This window comes from Monodon monoceros, unplaced genomic scaffold (genome assembly GCF_005190385.1).
Source record: "Monodon monoceros isolate NGI ecotype Baffin Bay Population unplaced genomic scaffold, NGI_Narwhal_1 Super_Scaffold_5, whole genome shotgun sequence".
Taxonomy (NCBI): Eukaryota; Metazoa; Chordata; class Mammalia; order Artiodactyla; family Monodontidae; genus Monodon; species Monodon monoceros.
Genome location: NW_021703782.1, coordinates 38,781,211 through 38,793,077, shown reverse-complemented (window position 1 = coordinate 38,793,077; position 11,867 = coordinate 38,781,211). Strand labels below are relative to the sequence as shown.

The 11,867-nt window shown below is 38.4% G+C and overlaps 2 protein-coding genes across 2 annotated transcripts in view; both read right to left on the bottom strand.

Annotated features, from left to right (window-relative positions):
* Positions 1-742: 742 nt before the first annotated feature.
* Positions 743-11,867, bottom strand: part of EQTN (equatorin) — a 74,378-nt gene continuing 63,253 nt past the window's right edge. Inside the window, 7 exon segments of the mRNA XM_029201576.1 lie at positions 743-2,600; positions 2,603-2,748; positions 3,228-3,381; positions 5,757-5,816; positions 7,078-7,128; positions 8,462-8,554; positions 10,487-10,573. Coding sequence (XP_029057409.1) covers positions 2,461-2,600; positions 2,603-2,748; positions 3,228-3,381; positions 5,757-5,816; positions 7,078-7,128; positions 8,462-8,554; positions 10,487-10,573 — 731 coding nt within the window. The 3' untranslated portion in view covers positions 743-2,460.
* The window catches only part of MOB3B (MOB kinase activator 3B), a 236,388-nt gene continuing 235,069 nt past the window's right edge, over positions 10,549-11,867 (bottom strand). The window contains exon 5 of the transcript XR_003790649.1: positions 10,549-10,573. The gene's annotated coding sequence lies outside the window, so the exon portion shown is untranslated. The remainder of the gene's footprint in view (positions 10,574-11,867) is intronic.

Sequence of the window (11,867 nt, the reverse complement as noted above, 5' to 3'; positions counted from 1 at the left end):
CGATGCTGGGAAGATTTACTCTTGGGAACTCTTAACAACTTGGTTCCTCGTTCGAAGGCAAGTGCTTGTTTTCCTCTTGCCCATAATAGCCGCTCTATAGGAATTGCCCTTAAGTAGGTAGGTGGGAGTAAACAGCCCTTTTTGAGGGCTGGGGAAGAGACAGATTATGGGCATCAGAGAAAGGAAATGCAAGGGTGTTTCGGAATGGGGGGAAACGAGTTAAAAAGGAACTGGTTTTATTTTGTCCTTTAAGAGGAAACAAACACATCAGAGGTCCAGACAACCTGTTTAGGAAATCCAGGTTTAGTCATGGGATGGAGGGTCAGCAGGGGGACAAATGAAAAGACACTCCTCCTCCCAGCACACATACACACCAGTCTGGGCTGTATGACCCTCTCCTCACTTCTAGGCTAGGGGAGGGGGTAGAAGAAAGCGAACTTCAGTAAGGACTACCTGACATTCTTCATGCCCCGCCCCCAACACCATGACTGCCCTTTACAATGCTACCTACAACGGTATCTGCAAGTTATGCCAACTGAGGATGAGAAACCAATTTAAAAAATATATATAGTTAACATCCCTTTTGGCCCTTTTAGGCACAGTAAAGCCATATTGAGTTAACTTTCTCAAGGTACAGTACATTAGTACTGGAGACAAAAGCAACCCTTACATCTCTTTCCAAGCAAGAAAATTCGTGGTCCCTTCCAAGGGTGGGTGGGGTAAAAAGGTGGGAACGGTTGGTGGCCAACCCCTCCCCAAGCCCACCTGACATTCTACCCACGAGCCTTTTCTCACCCATGGATTCAACATGGCTCCGCTGCACTCCGAGCACCTCCAAGCTGCTGCCACGAGCTGCCTCACTCAGTTCCCACCGCATTTCCCGGTGCCTGAACTGGCAGCACAAACGCTGGCACCGACCCCCGGGGCTGTCAAAAGGGCATGGAAAATGGCAAAAGTAACCCACGGAGGGCAGCATGGGCTACTGCTCAAGGCCACCTCCTCTGGCTTCGAAAATTGTGTGCACTGATGGCAAAAGCAGGCAAAGCTTAACACACACCCTGCTGCCTCTTCTCTAGCCAGGGTACCGCCTTATATAGTCCGTTGCTACTCGAAGGCGGAGCTTCGTAGCTTTCCCAGCCAATGGGGAGGTTGGGGCTGGCGTCAGGGGAGAAAATAACGAGGGAGGGAATGACCCAGAGAACAGATGGTAGGGCCGCGTCAGGTGAGTGTAGTGTGTGTCTGTCCTCCATGGGGAAGAAGGTTCATAAAGACCTGACCTACAGGTAGAGAAAACAATTTCCCAAGAGCTGAAAGGACCCTTGGATTAAGGAATCTCCTGCCTTGTGGATGCCTACCTTGTTCCTAAACAACATCCTTTGACTTATAAGTTTGGCTATTAACCTTCATGGATCACGGAGAGAACCTCAGCTGTGAAGCACATCTAAACTTTGCCTCTCTCTAGCAGGTGATCTTAGGCAAGGTATCTGACTTACCCGAGTTCTCCTTTCTTGATCTATAAAATAAACTTGTCTTTCATAGGGTAGTAGAATTCAGTGTGCTGTAATGTACCAAAGTGCCTAGCATAAAGTAGGTGAGAATTTAGGAGGACAAGTTCTTCCCCTTCCCATCATCAACACATACCCACAAAGGACCTGGTGCATGTCCCTAAAATCCTTCCAGTTGAAACTGATTCCTAAAAGGGAAACAGTTCCCTATTCCATTCTTCTTTGTAAACTGAAATACTCCTAGGATAGATAGGCTCATAAGTCACTGATGACTTCAATTAGTCTTTGAGATGTTTGCTTTTCTTTCAATAGCACATACTGAGCCTGGGTGCTTTGGGGAAGAGAGAAGGAAGGGTCCTCCAGCTCTAAAAGATTCAGGGTCCATGGATCCCCCTCTAGGAAATTACATGCTGGGATCCCTCCTTCCTTTCTTTTCTTCTGAAAAACAATGTTATCTCAAATGGTTATGGATACTTTAGAAGGTCCTAAATCTTACTGTCCTATGAGAGGACCCTGATGACTTGGAAACAATTGAAGAATGCTAAGAGTCTCTAGTGCTAGTTTTGTTTCTTGATACGGCACACCTGTTTTGCCAGTAAAACACGAACAGGTGTGTTTTTTTTGCTTTGGTGGTGGGGAGGGGCGTAGTTAGTAGTGATTACCCTGAAAGTCCTCAGAATGCCCCCAAGTAAGGTAAAAAGCTAAATGTTCTCATTTTAAAAACAACCAGCCTAGAATGAATACTTTCCTTAAGTCACTTTCCAGGATCCGTTTTACTTGATGAAGTTTTCCACACCTTATTTCCTTCTATTTTTTTCCATTAAATAGTTTTTATAGCTGAGAGATTTTTTATTGAATGTGCCCTCCTTTTAAAACACCAGAAAGTTTGAAGGTCTTAGTAGAGTTTCCAAATCATAACATGAGTGTCACCAAGATATTTTTTATGACAAAAAAATTAAAGCTGTCTATTCATCAGTGGGTTCCTCTCTCTGTTCCTTGCTCTGAAGTCTGACTCATCATTCACGCCTGTCTCATCTGAGCCTGTGGAAACCACGTCCGTTGTCCTAGATTTTGACCTTGTGTCTGATTTCCTAATTCTGAAGAAGTGGTGCCCCAAAATGTGCTGCTCTCAGCAGTCTTAGAGAAAGATGTGTCTGATGCGCCTTCTAATGGATGAAAGTAAGAAAGAGTTGCCAGCTCTGGGTTGACAGAGTATTCACCACTCTGACAAGCTTTTTTATATCTGAAAAAAAAAAATACATACATCAAAAATTGTTTTTAATTGTGTACGTTTGCAGCTTGGCTTAGAAAAGCATCTTAAAGTGATATATGAATTCTATCCAATGTATTAGCTATTTATTATAACACTATATAAATGAATGAAAAATGTTAGACCCTACACAGATGCGCTATTTAGAACAGAGGTCATAGCCCTTTTGTTTCAAGGCTATTAAAAGAGAATGCATTTCTAGATTCTCTATATCCTTTCCAATTGACTAGGGTTGTTTCTATCTCTAGATGACTATTTAAAATATTGGGAAAAAGTCCAAGTGGGATATTCCCTGAGAGACAGCCCCATGCTCCTTTCCAAATAGGGGAAATGGAGCCAAAATGAATACCTTATGAACTTGGGAGTCACGTTTGCCTAGCACTCTACTAAAGAGAGCAGGTTGGGTGTTTCCTCTCATGTGTTTTAAAGACTCCAGAGGTCTGTAGACTTACTTCATTGTCTTCATTTTGTACAGCACGGCACTACAGATTGCCAAGAGGATGACAAAAAGGAAGAGAGTCATCAACAAGAGGCCCAGCATTAACTTTAATTTGGCTTCCTGTAGTTCTGCCAGGTTGTCTTCATCTGTAGCATTCACATCAGAGTCTGAGAGGAAAGAAAGAAAATGCAATGGGAAAGAGTGACTCTGTTCAGCACGTTTTCCTGGAGGAATAAGGATCGCAAAGCAACTGAAGAGAAGCCTTCACCACCCGGAGTCTTCACTGAATTCTCCCCACTACCCTCATGCAATGCAAAGGAGAAGGCTATAGGCCACTCCCTACGGCCAAGTACTCTTAACTTTTTTACCTTTCCCCTTCACAGCAATCTTGGGGGAGCTGTCCTTTGCTCCATTTTCCAGGACCACAGAAGTTTATGGATTTGCCCTTGGTACATAGCTAATAAGTGGCAAAATTTGGTATCAAACCCAGGTTACCAGATGTTAAAATATGTATCAGACTTCCTCCCTGAATAATAAAAAAAAAACAACAATTCAAGACTCTGAAGAGATTACTATTAAAAATGTGATGAAATTACACACAAGGGATTAGTCCTTCAAGAGAGAAAGATGCAATTCTACTGTTGGGACATACATTGACTTTCTTTTAAGCTAAAAGGATGATGTACTACAATGCTTTCTCCACAAGGCTTAAGAACTGAATTTGCGGGCTTCCCTGGTGGCGCAGTGGTTAAGAATCTGCCTGCCAACACAGGGGACATGGGTTCAAGCCCTGGTCCCAGAAGATCCCACATGCCATGGAGCCACTAAGCCCGTGCACCACAACTACTGAGCCTGAGCTCTAGAGTCCGCGAGCCACAACTACTGAGCCCGCATGCCACAGCTACTGAAGCCCACGCGCCTAGAGCCCGTGCTCCACGACAGAAGCCACCGCAATGAGAAGCCCGCACACCACGATGAAGAGTAGCCCCCACTCACCGCAACTAGAGAAAGCCCGCATGCAGCAACGAAGACCCAACACAGCCAAAAATAAATAAAATAAATTTATAAAAAAAAAAGAACTGAATTTGCCATTTTATTACTGTGATCAAATCTAGTGTACTTGATGTTAAAGAAATGGAAATTTAGTTAAATTTCTAAAATACATTATATAATAAAAATCATGTCTGGATCCAGAAACGTCAAAAGTCTTTTTACTAAAGTAATGAAAATATATCTTTACTGCCAAATTTTATATCTTGCTGAATATATGTCTGACTTAATAGGCATTTAATGGTGACTTTAAATAACCATGTTGCTATTTCTCTCCTTTCCCCCAACCTCCTACCACCCAAAAGTTCCAACGGTTTTCATGATTTTCTAGGTAATGATATTTTGGTAATAAGCAATGACAAGCTCCCACGTCTAACTCTCTGATATTTAAAAAACTTGTAACTGTCCAAGTGCAATCCTAGGCCAAGGGGAGTGAAATGTACACAGTTGCCAATGACTGATATCTTGACTTTGAGGGAGATTATTTTGGGAACAAACAAATTAGGTTAAAATGGACTGTGCTCCTGAATTGCTTTGCTATTCCTTAAAAGGGTGTTTGTAAATAGGTGTACTTATAGTACATTTTGTTTATCAAGGTGGTGGTCAAAACTAGAGAAGGGTTTGAAATTCCTAACCACTGGAAATTATAGAAAAGCGAATTACAAGTTTGGACAGCTTTTTTTTTTTTTCTCTAAGCCTCAGTTTCCTCATCGGTAAAATGGAGATAATACCAACTTTCATGGAGTTGCTGTGAGGGCTGACATAATAATGTATGTATAGTGTAGTATGTGCTCAATATGTAATAGAAAATCAGTGATGCTCATTTTAATTACTTGAAAAGACAAAATATTTCTAAAGCACTTGGCATTACTGTATATCACTTTTCTAAACAAAGAAGACTGAGTCTGTTTTCTTGATGCACTGAAAGGCAAGTGGCTATACTTGTCAAATAATCCAGTACAGAATTGAGGTGACAGGCCTTAGATGTATTATCAGATGCTATTTCTTTTTCAATGTCTTTTTGTAGGACAGAGGTTTGGGGAAAATTAATATATTGCCTCGTTATGAAATGGAACACCAATGGAAGATATTTAATAACAGGGGAAACTGAGCAGGGAATATATGAGAACTCTGTACTTTCTACTCAATTTTTCTATAAGCCTAAAACTGCTCAAAAAAGTCTGTCAATTTAAGACAGCTGCATCCTAAATATTGTTCACTTGCCTACTCCTTCATTTGGTTTACTATTTCAGGAATATAAGTTACAAAACAGGGAGATGGAAATAGTCATCTGCAATGTGGTCATTGAAGAACACTGTTTAGGAACCATAACTTTCCTAAAACTGTAAATGTCCTCTCTGGTATGATGTCAGCCACCATGCTACCTTCTTACATATTCTATACCTTACTGAGGAAAACAGTATCACCATGTAGACACTAAAATGTGTGAAAATATTTATGCATCCCTTTAATCGAAGTATTTTGTTCTTACTTGGAATTGGGTGAAAAAATTGATCTCGTTGGTTGTCCTCATTGATGGTTGCATTTATAGCTGTTAAAACAATAAATTGGTGTTATGGTAAACAAACTTCACTTACTTTTGTGTGTGTATATGTGTGTGTGTATACAGCTTATTCTCATTGTTCGTGGTAGTCATGGTAGTTAAGCTATGTGAGCACTGAATTAGTGAATACTGAACTATCATTGTTCCTAAGGGAAATACAGGGTTAGGTTCCTGTGAGCCTCTGGTCACTACATTTTCATCAACCAATCAATATCTAACCTTGTTTTATGTGTGTGTTTCTGTTTAGAGACACTTTATTTAGTATATACTGCTGATTCATCAACATTGAGCTCATAATCAACAGCATTATAACTCACACCTACATGAAGCTTATATAATACACACACTTTTCTCCTAAGGTACATCACAGCCTTCTTGTGTTTAGGAACATTAAACAGCATTGTACTACTATACTTGGGGGGCATTTAAAATAGCAAAATCGCCAACAGAAAGCACAAAAATGCGAAACATCCAGCACTAAGTAGACCACAAAAAAGGAACTTGTTTAAAGCATGAGAGCTGAAAAAAGAAGTCCTTTGTTCTACCTCAGCTCGGAACAAGAGCATCAGGCAATTAAATTTTTTTTGCTACTCTGTGTGTGTCCACAAATGACTGTGAAAGTTCTGCAAGTGGAGGGTTCCAGATAAATTTTAGATACAGGTAAATTCACAAATACAGAATCTGCAAGTTAGGATCCATTGAATATGGTATGTATTTCACATTTATAACACATGCATATATGTGTGTGATAAATGAATTCTATTTATACATGTATGTATATATAGATGATATGCATGTTACATTTATACATGCATACATACAAATGCTATGCATGTTACATTTATACATGCATGATTGTACATTTATGATTTATATGTTACTTTTAGGCATGCATATATTTTGATATATACTTTGCTTTCTTTCATGCCTCTCCATGTGCACACTGCTCCAAATACAAACAGGGATTATACTGAGCAAGAGCCTTATTTAACATTTTTAATCATAAATTAAATGACTAGATTGCAACATTTGTAGGAAAATAAGAGTTTTGGGGAGAGAATCAGAAAATGTGTGACATTGATCAGCTTTCTGGGTTTGTTTTGCATTTGCTATTACATGTGATGATGGCAGCAAAATGTTGACTTATTAATTCTTAGTATTAGAACAATTTACACTGATCTTGGCTTTCTTACAGAAGACTTTAGAAAACCAAAACATTTTCCCAGCTACCTAACTACTATGAGTTTACCTTTAGCTAACATTGTCCAAAATGCAGGCTCATTTGGACTCTGGGTTGGTTCTGTTTAAAAAACAAAATAGAACATGATAACAAAATAAGGTAATTTGGCTTCAGTAAATTTTTGATAGAACATTCATTCGTTTGTTACTTTAGTCATCTAAAAGTTATACCTTGAGTTCCTATCATGTGCCAGACCCTGTGGTTGGCATTAAAGTTACAGAAATGAACAAGGTCTTATGCTCAAGGAACACATTCTCAATTTGGGAGACAGACAAGAATCACTGTTAATTACGTTGCAGGGTAATGAGGGCTTTCATAGAGATGCACAGGTGGTATGCACAGAGGGATCTAATTCAACTTCCAAAAGCCAGAAACACTTTGAGAGGGAGCCGATGCTCCCGTATAGGCTCAGAGGACTAGAAATTGTTTGCCAGACAAACTATGTAAGAGAGAGATCATTCCACTGTGAGCAAACTCAGGTGTCATAAGCAGGTTCGGTAAGCTCTGAGAGCTTCAGGTATTCTGGAGTGGAGAATGTGGGTGAGGAATGTGACCAGAGATGAGACTGGCAAGTTCTTCAATGGTCAGATCATTTCAGACTTGAATGCCTGGTTAAGAACTTATAATATGACCCCAAACCTAGTAGAAAATTACTGAAGGTATTTAAGAAGGGGCCAACCAGGATGATCAGATTTCTATATTTAAATATATCAAGAAAGTGAATAATATTAGAGTAATCATATGAGAAACATACTTGGATTGCATGAACTGGAGAACATAGGGTTTCATGTAATAACAGTCCACTGTCTTCAATTAGACCACTCCTCTTTCAAGACCTGAGAGGAGAGCCATCCTGGGTTGTTATGTTTTCACAAGTATTTTATAAGGAACAATATTCTTGTCAGAAAAAGTAAAATGATAATTTTGATTTTGTAAACTCTCACTCTGAACTTTCCCCCATTAATAATCTTAGGAAACACCAACAATTGACTCTAAGCAGAGGCAAGTTTATTTCTCAAGCATGTGATTGTTATATCATTATTTTAAAATTATATTAAAATGTATTAAATATATTTATATAAATATATATTTATACACACATGATATTTTAGATAAATATATATTTAATATAAATATAAATGTAATACATTTTACTAAAATAAAGTTGTATTTTGAAAAGAGCTCACTTCCTATCACTTGTCAAGTAAATCTGAAAATTGAGTCTTAGATTTTTTTACCATTTAAAAGATTTTAGGATGACTTTAAATTGTAGTAGTACAAATTCTTTAAGCATGTTATTACTTTACGAAATACTCAGATTAAATGAAAGTTAAATTTTTAAGTCATATAATGATAAGCTCCAGGTCTGACTACAGTATTGTAACTTTAATACCGTGAATAGTTTTTTCAATAGGTTCTTTACTTTCTTCTTCATTGCTGACTGTTTCAGGAGGTGGTAATGTCATTGTTTCATTGACGAGTTCATCTATGAAAAGGCATAATGGATTATCAGCATATAAAAATAATGACTCAACATTTGTAATTAGGCATTTTTTAAGCTAAAAAAATAGAAGAAAAGGAGACAAAAAATATCAAAACAAAAAAAAAAAACAAAGAGAAAGATATTGACATTTTCCTGAGATACCTTAAAGGAGGGGAAAGAAGAAGGCTTTGAAGAATGATGTTTGTGTGATAATGGGTTGCTTGAGGTGGGATTAATATGCCTCTAATTTGCAAGAGTGAGGAAAAACTGGGAGCGTGGAGCCACAGGCTTCCTTTGACAGTATGGAAGATCTATTGGATGAGAGACATTGGCTTCACATGGCTCCCTGAACAGGCCTTGAAGTGATACTGTCACTTCAGGACAAGTTGGTTGCTGGTCAGGGTGGTGACATGAAAGAGTTGTAACATCAATGTCCTTGCAAACTGGAAACACATGCATGTTAACTACTCAAAACAGAGTTTTGGCCCTAAAGATTTGGGGCTACAAATCAAGGATTTTCAGGCCTGATTTAGTATATATCTCAGTCTATAATATGTCCATCTGGAGGTATGTCAGCAAGAGTGTATTTGGGAACAATTGTGACTGAAGGACCATCGTTCTCCCCACGAAGTTGGCAATTTCAGTTAAATTGCTTCATACAGGAGTCAATAAAGTTCCATATGAAGTACAGGCAACCCCACTTCTAGGAATATTTCTACTGAGCCTACAAACAGCACAGGTATCTTGTTGGCAAGGAAGGATGGAAAAAAGAATCCATTACCAGAGTTGACACAGATTCAGGCAGGGCTGGAACAATTGGTAAGTAATCCTTTAACTCTGCTATGCAACCTTCAGACTTGATTTTGGAGAAAAACGTCTGGACTGTCTCACTACTGCCTTGCTCTCATCGTTTTAGGGACTAAAAGAATGTTAGTCAAAATTTTTCTGGAGATTTCCATCTCCTTGGGGAGCTTGCTCCTCCAGAATGTCCCCACCATGTCAACATGTCTCCCTCTGTTAGGGCCCCTTTTAAAATGGCAAAAATTTCTTATTCCAATACAGCTTTGACAATCCTTTGGGGACCTGAATTGTAGGAAGAGAAGTTAGGGTTTTGGAATCTTTTCCATGGGTCCTGTGGTCTTCAATAATCCATTTCCTAAGGGAATTTGAGGTACCTGGTCTGTTTAAGAATTGGCTCTGTGTGTCTGATCCCAAACGGCTCAAGATGTTGTCTGCTGTGTGCAAGCAAAATTCCCATGAGAGGTTTGTCTAATTAATGTATGCCCTTGAAATGTCCCTATCCATTTATGCCACAAATTTTGGAATTGCTCAAAATATTTCATTATTGTCAAGTAGCTTTATTAATAATTAGGCATTGCTGAGTCTGGCTTTTCCCAATATTGAATATTGTCATAGCCAGAAATATGCTCTCTTGCCTTATTTATTTTCATCCCCTTTTCCTTGTCTTTCATAGATATGAGCTATTGACACTTCAAGGTGAAAGATGTGGTATATGTACTTTAGAGACTTTTAATGGCCTCCAGAGTCACATGCTGGCAACAGTTTTATCTATCAATAGTTACACTTGGTGGAAAGATGCAAAAAAGGAATAACATTTGAAGCTGAAAGTGCAAAGCAGAAAGAAGTAAAAATGTGGGTTTAAGAAAAAACAATTTTCTAGAGTCCTAAATTTAGTTATTTCATTTTTCTTTCCACACAAACCAAAAATATGAGGCTAAGAAATATAAGAACATCCTTGCCTTCTGAATTTATCAATGCAATGGCTATGGTGGAGTCTCCCTATTTTAGGAACTAAGACTCCCTGACGATATTAGCTCCACTAAGACCTTTTTCCTACCCAACACTCTGCAGTGCTATTTTGAAATCTTGCTTTAAGGGTTCTTCATATTTGCAATCGTGTCTTTCAGTACTTACAGTTTCTTAGAGAAAAATTCAGGTCAGTTGCTGCTCTCACAGATATTTCAGACTGTGTGTCATTTGGATTTTGTGTTGTAAACACATCTAAAAACATAAGATCAAAAATTTTCAGCAGCTTGCTAAGTCACTTCTTGTTCCTTTCACATTTTTCCTCACCAGATTTTTTTTTTTCTTAAAACATATGCACTAACTAATTCCAAGAAAAGAATAATAAAGTATTTGAGACATTCTTCAGCTACAAAATAACAAGTGGGGCAAGGGTCAAAAATAAAATTCATGGGGAAAAAAGCCAAACTAGTATCCTTATGCTAACTGACTCTTTTTGAAAAGAAATTATTAAGGAAATTACAAAAAAACATATATAGATGCATAATAGGTGCCAAAGGATTCGTAGATGTGTAATATTATCACTGTTTGTATTAACATTGTCAAATTTTAGCCAAGTAAGAAGCATTCACTTGCCCTTGAACCTTCTGTTAGACTGTAATAGTTCAGCTTAAAAGGCATATACTTCAATAACAATCAAGATCTCCCCAATACATTCACATTTACATATGCACATAAAGAATCCTGCTCTTAAGAGGTGTCAGTGAGGCTGGCTGTAATTCAAAAATAATGGACATACCCACCCAACCAGAGTCAAAGTAAATTGGATCAAGATGCCAGACTGAACATTCATATGCATGTCTCCCCTTTCTAAAATCTCATGAAATGACAGAAAATTTTACACACATGAATGTATATGTGTGTTTAGTATATAAATATATATATTCATTTCCCCAACACACACACACACACACACACACACACACACACACACACTGCCATTAATTTTGAAGAATTTCTGGGCTAGATCTATGGAGAAATAAAAGGAAATCACAGCTCAATATTCATGTTATGAGTTATGAAAGTATGAAAATTAAAACACTGTGGTATTTTTGTAGGGAAAGACAGATCAAAGAAACAATAAAAAGGTAGCAACTGACCAATTTCAAATGGAATTTAGATTATATTAAATGTGAGTTTCATATCAGTAGGGAACTAATGTTAGACAACTGGCAATCCTCCTTGAAAAATGTAAAGTTTTATGCATATTTTATGCCATATACAAAAATAATTGGATTTAAGACCGGTGGCGCAGTAGTTGAGAGTCCGCCTGCCGATGCAGGGGGCACGGGTTCATGCCCTGGTCCGGGAAGATCCCACATGCCGCAGAGTGGCTGGGCCCATGAGCCATGGCCACTAAGCCTGTGCGTCCGGAGCCTGTGCTCCGCAACAGGAGAGGCCACAACAGTGAGAGGCCCGCATACTGCAAAAAAAAAAAAAAAAAAAGACCTAAGAGTTTTAACCAAAATATAAAATTATCCAAAAATTGGAA